The sequence below is a fragment of the Sprattus sprattus genome (genome assembly GCF_963457725.1).
Source record: "Sprattus sprattus genome assembly, chromosome: 2".
Lineage (NCBI taxonomy): Eukaryota > Metazoa > Chordata > Actinopteri > Clupeiformes > Clupeidae > Sprattus > Sprattus sprattus.
In genome coordinates this window covers 8,706,707-8,715,608 of record NC_137921.1, presented here as the reverse complement: position 1 = coordinate 8,715,608, position 8,902 = coordinate 8,706,707, and the positions used below count along the sequence as shown (strand labels likewise).

General features: G+C 45.4%; 1 protein-coding gene across 1 annotated transcript in view; it reads left to right on the top strand.

Annotated features, from left to right (window-relative positions):
- Positions 1–5,578, top strand: part of mthfr (methylenetetrahydrofolate reductase (NAD(P)H)) — a 12,382-nt gene extending 6,804 nt beyond the window's left edge. Inside the window, exons 10-12 of the mRNA XM_080833526.1 lie at positions 1,063–1,164; positions 3,055–3,174; positions 4,860–5,578. Of these exons, the coding sequence (XP_080689652.1) occupies positions 1,063–1,164; positions 3,055–3,174; positions 4,860–5,069 (432 nt within the window). The 3' untranslated portion in view covers positions 5,070–5,578. The remainder of the gene's footprint in view (positions 1–1,062; positions 1,165–3,054; positions 3,175–4,859) is intronic.
- The last annotated feature ends 3,324 nt before the right edge of the window (positions 5,579–8,902 follow it).

Below are 8,902 nucleotides of genomic sequence, written 5' to 3'. Positions count from 1 at the left end.
CAGAATAAGTTCTTCACACCTTCATATCTTACAGGGGATGTGAAATCAGAATAAGTTCTTCACACCTTCATATCTTACAGGAGATGTGAAATCAGAATAAGTTCTTCACACCTTCCTTTCTTACGGGGGATGTGAAATCAGAATAAGTTCTTCGTATCTTACAGGAGATGTGAAATCAGAATAAGTTCTTCACACCTTCATATCTTACAGGAGATGTGAAATCAGAATAAGTTCTTCACACCTTCATATCTTACAGGGGATGTGAAATCAGAATAAGTTCTTCACACCTTCATATCTTACAGGAGATGTGAAATCAGAATAAGTTCTTTACACCTTCATATCTTACGGGGGATGTGAAATCAGAATAAGTTCTTCACACCTTCCTATCTTACGGGGGATGTGAAATCAGAATAAGTTCTTCATATCTTACAGGGGATGTGAAATCAGAATAAGTTCACATATCTTCATATCTTACGGGGGATGTGAAAGCCACTCAGTGCATGAGTTCATCAACTTTCCATTCGAATGCTGCTGTAGTTCAGGCTGAGCAGTATGCCCTTTCACCTACTTCTTTATTTAGTTTTAGGGGTCTCCGTCACCCTCTAGCTGTAAACATCTCATTAAAGTCGTGACCGTATTCCAAGAAGTGCGTGAAAGGAATCTGTTGCTGTTGAATCTGTGTCAGTGTGTGTAAAGGTGAGATCTATTCCTAGAAACATATCACCTCATCGCAACCTTATCTTCAGATGAACCTTGTTGAGGTGGTGTGACCTGCATGGGTGAAGCTTTGTGATGGCACGTCTTGCAAAGGAGGCGCTTTGTGCTTACATCTCTTGCAAAGGTGGAGCTTCCACTTCTTATTGTGATAGTCACTCTACAGTATGGCAATTCAGGAGCAATGGCATCTATCTTACAATCTTATTCACATACGGTCTTAATATCATTGATTAATGATGATAATAATAGTGTACATCTGGAGTGTTGAATATGACCTCAGTGAACCCCCTGTCTTCTGTGTGTGTGTGTGTGTGTGTGTGTGTGTGTGTGTGTGTGTGTGTGTAGGCTTACCTGGAGTTCTTCACATCAAGTGAGAATGTGACCGCTCTCCTCAAAGTGCTCAAGAAGTACGAGCCCCGCGTCAACTATCACATTGTCAATGTTCAGGTGAGCCTCACACACACTCACACACACAACACCCCCCCACACACACACACACACATACACCCCCCCCCCCCCCCCCACACGCACACACACACACACACACACATACATATACAACCCATACACGCACAACCCCATACACATACACATACACATACCCTTACACACCAACACAACCCCCCACACACCCACACACACACACAACCCCACACATACACACACAATCACACCCACACAATCCCCCCAAACACACACACAAGCCCATACACACACACAAACACAACCCCACACACACACATGTATATACAACCCCCCTCCCCAACACACACATGCCCCCCCCCACCCCCCCAGACACACACACAACCCCATACACACACACACACACACACACACACACACAACCCCATACACACACACACAGTCACACACAACCCCATACACAAAAACACACACACAGACACACAGAACTCCATATACACACACAGACACACACACAACCCCATACACACACACAAATATTTTAGGGTCAGGCAGTTGAGTGACACACGCACAACCCCATTTATATACACACACACACACACACACACACACATACTCAGGGGTGCAAATTGTCACCTTTCGGCGAAATTTCGCCGTTTTTAATCCAAAATAGGTCACTTGTGTGATTCGTGTAGATCTGCAATACAAATATGGGGGGGGGGGGGTTGCTGGTTACAATAACGGTGTTATCGGATAGTACAGTTTCTATTTCTCTGTAACTCTTAAAAATCTAAGCATGAAAACACCGAAAAATGTACATTTACATAAAAGACACGGTCGTCAGCCGAGTTTGGTCCGGAGATTAGCTGTTTATCGCTTCACTGGATTGGAAGTCCTTTTCCAGCTCACTTTTTCTCGCACGCCCCCTTCATTGAGGCAGAGGATACATTCGCCTCCCCTTTGTGTTTTTTCTGACAGATCAGCAAGATTAAATAGCTTCTACACATACGTGAAATACATTACCTACTATATGGATACAAACGACATATAATAAAAGTGTCTACAAATAGTTCAGTGATGACAAACAATGAGAAAGCAAAAGGCATGTGCTTAACCCAGTGTGTGAGGGATGCCACAATCTGAGATAAGGTGCAGCTCGTCGCTGCCTGTCCTCGTGAGTCGCCTCTCTGTTTGAACAGGAAATGCTCAAATTCAGCGTTTTCGATTATAAAAATGATTAGAATCATACAAAAATTACATTTAAATCAGAGATCAGTAGATACATTTCTATATTTATTTTATCATTATTTGTTTTTTAACTTTTCAACTATTTGTTTTTAACTTTTCACTTTTCATGACTTTTACTTTCATGAGGCTCTGCCTCTCCTGACTGCACGTGTGTATGGAATGTGGTTGGGTTGGCCTATGCCCGTGCAACATTCAACTCAGGAATGTTTATGATTAAACTGCTACAAGAGCGCAAAATTGTTTACAACAGCACAAAGTTCTTCATAGATCTAGCCTCTTAATTAAGCTGTCAAAGTGCACCAGATTGATCCATTGAACTTTAAAATGCGCAAAATGTTCTTATACGTAGGCCTATATAAAATATATTCCCCGGGGAGCATGCCCCGGACCCTCCCAGGGGGGTTCGCATCGTTGTCACCTTTTCCATCTCTGATGAGTTTGCACCCCTGCATACTTAACCCCAAACACACACACAAATATTTGAGGGTCAGGCAGGTCAATTCACTGGGACAGAATCATTAGTAATCATGATCATTAGTCTCTCACCACTTACATCACACACATACTTTGTTCTTCCACAATGATGGTGTGACTGTTTGCTGACCTGCGTGTGCGTGTGCATGTGCGTGTGCGTGTGTGTGTGTGCGTGTGTGTGTGTGTTTGCAGGGGAGGAACATCACAAATGCCCACGACATGCAGCCCAACGCTGTGACCTGGGGCATCTTCCCTGGCAGGGAGATCGTCCAGCCCACCGTGGTGGACCCAGTCAGCTTTATGTTCTGGAAGGTGAGTGCATACACTGTGACCTGTCCTATGTTCTCTGTGTTGATTGGACCTTACTCTAGCATTGGGCGTCGCTTCTGTGCCTGGGCAGGATGGATAGAGGCGCATCATTGAACATCCAGCGGTATTCAGTTAATGGACGGTATCAATAAGAGATTGATGTTTCGAGTTTCAGAATGACAGTGAACACACACACAGAAAAAAATTGTTTAATTCTCTACCACTTCACAGATGAAGAGTTTGTTAAACAGCCTTCATCCACGGAGTCAGTCCCACACATGTAGTCTGTTGTGTCCCCCTTGTGTGCAGCTTGAAGTTGTAAACCGGTGTAACAGGCCAAAATAACCCCCGCCCAGATTAAACCTGGCTATACTTTGGCCCAGGTCAGAGTATACCTCGGGGATAAACTGTCCTAGACCAAACTATACCAGGGGGTGTAAAATAGCCTAGGCCAGACTATCCCCCTCCAGGCAGGGTTGCCCCATTCCTATAGGCAACCAAGACGGTTGCCTAGAGCGCCACCTGGAGGTGGGCGCCAAAATCAAAATAGTTTTTTGCACCCCTTCTATTTCTCCAACCAATATTTTGACATTCAAAAATATATTTAGCTTAAGGGGAAAATTTGCCAAAAATCTAAAGAGGTAGGGGTGTTGCGAGAACATGCTAGCGCATTGATGGGTATGGGTCGAGTGTGGGTCGAACAGACAATAAAACATTTAATTATTTTTTCGAAAACTTGTATGCACCTAGTGCAGTACATAATCTGTATCCCTCCTCCACTCCCTGAGATGCCCAGACATGCAAGAGACGTCCTAACAAATGTTAGATGATGTTGTTATCAACTTTGAACATTTATATTAGCGAGGACTTGCTAGTCTCATAAATTGAAGTTTCAGAACGTTATGACTTTTATAATATTAAGTTACAATTGCATTATGTTTTGGGTATGTGCTTTTATTTGAATGCGTAACACAACTGAGAAGTTGTAATCTTTGATCTTTGTCGATATTTTGATGTTGTTATCAGTGTTTAACTTTGAACATTTATATTGTAGCGAGGACTTGCTAGTCTTAGAAGTTGAAGTTTCAGGACGTAGTAATCTTTGATCTTTGTGGAAGTCTAATATTTTTTCTGGTTGAAGTAATTAAAGTCTATGTTTTAGAGTTTTAAGACTTAAGTTAGTTTGCTTTCTCACTTTACTTACCTGACAAAGCTGAACCCCCAATAAAATGTTGAAATATTAAGTAATTCTTGTGTATATCACTCAACACGAATGATATCATGGGGGTATAATCTGGCCTGAGGGAGTATGAATTGGCCTAGGCCAATTTAAAGCCCGGAGTAAAAATTGGCCTAGGCCATAATATACCCGGGGTATAATCTAGCCTAGGCCCCTTTAACCCCAGGTATAATCCGGACCGGGGGTATACTATGGCCTGTTACACCTGGACGCTACTCTTACTCATCACAAGTCACTAGTTAGCAAAAGACTGCATTATTGTCCTTGTGGACTCAGATAAGGTGCCCTACTGTAGGTCAAATACGCACACACACGCCCCCAAAGCCCCCAAAGCTCACTTCAAAGCAAATAAGAAGTACGCTTGCAACCACCCCTATCTCTGTTAAATTAACTCTGTGGTTGTGTGTGTGTGTGTGTGTGTGTTTGTGTGTGTGTGTGCCTCTCTCAGGACGAAGCCTTTGCTCTGTGGATCGAGCAGTGGGCGAAGCTGTACGAGGATGAGTCTCCGTCTCGTATGATCATCCAGTACATCCATGACAACTACTTCCTGGTCAACCTAGTGGACAACGACTTCCCATTGGACAATTGCCTGTGGCAGGTCATCGACGACATGTTCGAGATTCTGGACGCACCCCCCGAGACGCTACAAAGCGACTGAGGGGGGGGGCTCCCCACACCAGGTGCCATGGCAACCCCTATCCCCCATACTGCCATGATGTGGGTGGTTTGGACCAGGTTACAGAATTTGATTGGTTGACAGGGGGGTGGGGTCGTCATGGCCCGGGTTTCTCAGGCTGTGATTGGCTAGCTGAGTGCAAGTGGTTGTGACTCCACATCCACATCACTGCCTGCTTCTTTAGCTACACACTAAAGCTACCCAACGCTGCTACCCAGGAGAGGAACATTGGGACCCGTTCTCTGTTATCCACAATCAACACACTCTCCTGCGCACTTCCTGTCCAGAACGAGCAGAGATTCACACACAGATGGACCAGCAGGAGTAGTGCACTAGATCCAGCTCTTGACGTCACGTCTGTGTGTGTATGTATGTGTGTGTGTGTGTGATCTGTGTGGATAAGGGGCAAGGAGACTGCAATGCAGTTAGTTCAGCCAAACCAGTTTGCTGCTAAATGCTACTGGGACAAAGTCCTTCATTTAGATGCCAAAGTGACCAGATTAATGAGTCCTCTGAGAGGATGGAGGGGACACGGAAAGGGGGGGGGGAGACGGGGAGGGAGGGGACACGGGGACAGGGCAAGACGACCCTGCTGCAGGGCCCCCAGCAGACGACAGGTCAACCCCCAGCTGCTTTTGTAGACTGTGTTTACTCAAGTCAAAACATTAAAGGTCTTCCCGTTTGTTTTTATGTTTACACATTGGACACGCAGGTCGAGGGGCAACAACGTGGTGGAAATATCACTTGAAATGAAAGCATTAAAAAAGAAAAAAAATTGATTGTAGAAACAGGTTCATGACACACTGTGACTGCGCGTCTGCCTTCTTTTAGCTAACATAGGACTAGAATGGAAACACACTGCCCAGAAAAGCTCATATAAAAAGGGTAGGTGTTTTGGATATAGCTGTGAGACACATACAGTGTGTTAACTGTAAGATGTGGCCTTTTAAATGGAATCACCAGTGGCCTCAGATGAGATGCTCTTGAGATAAGAACATGGTGTGGGATGCAAGGTCTCATTTCTGCTCTTACTTATTTTTTTAGTTGCGTGTTTTCATAAACATTTTTATATTTATGATTTTAAGGTAGGAGGGTATGTGGATGTAAAAACATGCATATACACATGTTTTGTGCTGTCAGTATATGCCTTATTAAATGAACCATGACTTAATAGTCTGTATATGATATATACTGTATATATATTGTTGTGTTGTGTGCTGTCAGCATATGTTCTAATAAACAAACCATGACTTCCTTGAACCAGATTGACTTTTGTCCATTATGTAGTGTGTGTGTGTGTTCTGGCACAGCCAGGTAGGTTGGCCATCATGCATGTGATGGTTAGAGGTGTGTGTGTGTGTGTGTGTGTGTTTGTGTGTGTGTGTTCAGTTGTGTGCCAGTTCTGATGACACGTGTGCCAGAGTCCACCATGCCACTTTGGCATTGTTTGTACACAGTGCCAGTGTCATCATCATCATCATCATCATCATCATCTCCTGGCACTGCTGGGTAGGTTGGCCTTCATCACTGCATGGGTAGTGTGGTGTGGTGTGGTACGGTACACTTGGCAGTGGACAGATGGACAGGCAGCACCCCTAAGCATGGTGTTCAGAGTGGAGTGTATATTAGAGGTGTGTGTGTGTGTGCGTGCGTGCGTGTGTGTGACTGTGAGAAAGGTGTATGTCTGTGACTGAGAAGAGTGTGTCTGTGACAGGTGTGCATGTACATGAAGTGTTTGACCGTGAAAGAGGTCTGTGACTGACTGTGTGTCCGTGATAGGTGTGTGTGTGTGTGTGTGTTAATGACTCCTCCAACACACACACACACGCACACACGATCTCACCACAAGAGCAAACACACTACTCAAACAAACAACCCCTACCCCCTCACACAAAACACACGCAGACACACACACACATTCACACACTTCCCTACTGCCTGCTGAACCCTACTATAACAACATGACACCACTTGGCCCAGCTCCAACTACACAGATAAATGTGTGTGTGTGTGTGGCAGCAATATGTGCATGGGGGGGAGGGGAGCTGTAGAAGAGTGCAAGAGCACTAAGACCTCTCCCTCTCGTGGAAATGGTCCTCCATTAGCCTCTGTCTAAGTTCCCTTTAGAGGACTACAGATCAAGGGAATGTTCCGTGTGTGTGTGTGTGCCTGAGATGTCTTTGTGTCTATATGGAAAGATGATCCCAGTGGATATGTGTGACTCTTCTGCTAGTCCTTGAGGTAGTTTCCTTAGAGGACTAGAGGCTGAAGGCCTCCCTTGAAGGATATCCCTTACAGCTGTGTGTGTGTGTGTGTGTGTGTGGTCATGATGAACTAGTTTCCTTTACAGGACTTGAAGACGGTGGCCTCTCCCTTGTGTGTGTGTGTGTGTGTGTGTTAGGGTTAGGGGCATGAGTTCCCTCTCCAATTGCATAGGCTGTGTGTGTGTGTGTCTGTGTATGTGTGTGTGTGAGTAGGGGGAGAGTGTGTGTTTGTGTGTGTGTGTGTTGGGGGAGAGTGTGTGTTTGTATGTGTGTGAGAATAGGGGGAGAGTGTGTGTTTGTGTGTGTTTGTGAGTTGGGGGAGAGTGTGTGTTTGTGTGTGTTTGTGAGTTGGGGGAGAGTGTGTGTTTGTGTGTGTTTGTGAGTCGGGGGAGAGTGTGTGTTTGTGTGTGTTTGTGAGTTGGGGGAGAGTGTGTGTTTGTGTGTGTTTGTGAGTTGGGGGAGAGTGTGTGTTTGTATGTGTGTGTGTTGGGGGAGAGTGTGTGTTTGTATGTGTGTGAGAATAGGGGGAGAGTGTGTGTGTGTGTGTGTCTGTGTGTGTGTGTGTGAGTAGGGGGAGAGTGTGTGTTTGTGTGTGTGTGTGTTGGGGGAGAGTGTGTGTTTGTATGTGTGTGAGAATAGGGGGAGAGTGTGTGTTTGTGTGTGTGTGTGTGTGAGTTGGGGGGGAGAGTGTGTGTTTGTGTGTGTTTGTGAGTTGGGGGAGAGTGTGTGTTTGTGTGTGTTTGTGAGTTGGGGGAGAGTGTGTGTTTGTATGTGTGTGAGAATAGGGGGAGAGTGTGTGTTTGTGTGTGTGTGTGAGTTGGGGGAGAGTGTGTGTTTGTGTGTGTGTGTGAGTTGGGGGAGAGTGTGTGTTTGTGTGTGTTTGTGAGTTGGGGGAGAGTGTGTGTTTGTATGTGTGTGAGAATAGGGGGAGAGTGTGTGTTTGTATGTGTGTGAGAATAGGGGGAGAGTGTGTGTTTGTGTGTGTGTGTGTGTTGGGGGAGAGTGTGTGTTTGTGTGTGTTTGTAAGTTGGGGGAGAGTGTGTGTTTGTGTGTGTGTGTGTGTTGGGGGAGAGTGTGTGTTTGTGTGTGTTTGTGAGTTGGGGGAGAGTGTGTGTTTGTATGTGTGTGAGAATAGGGGGAGAGTGTGTGTTTGTGTGTGTGTGTGTGTTGGGGGAGAGTGTGTGTTTGTGTGTGTGTGTGTGTTGGGGGAGAGTGTGTGTTTGTATGTGTGTGAGAATAGGGGGAGAGTGTGTGTTTGTGTGTGTGTGTGTGTGTTGGGGGAGAGTGTGTGTTTGTGTGTGTGTGTGTGTTGGGGGAGAGTGTGTGTTTGTGTGTGTGTGTGTGTGTGTTGGGGGAGAGTGTGTGTTTGTGTGTGTGTGTGTTGGGGGAGAGTGTGTGTTTGTATGTGTGTGAGAATAGGGGGAGAGTGTGTGTTTGTGTGTTGGGGGAGAGTGTGTGTTTGTGTGTGTGTGTGAGTTGGGGGAGAGTGTGTGTTTGTATGTGTGTGAGAATAGGGGGAGAGTGTGTGTTTGTGTGTGTGTGTGTGTTGGG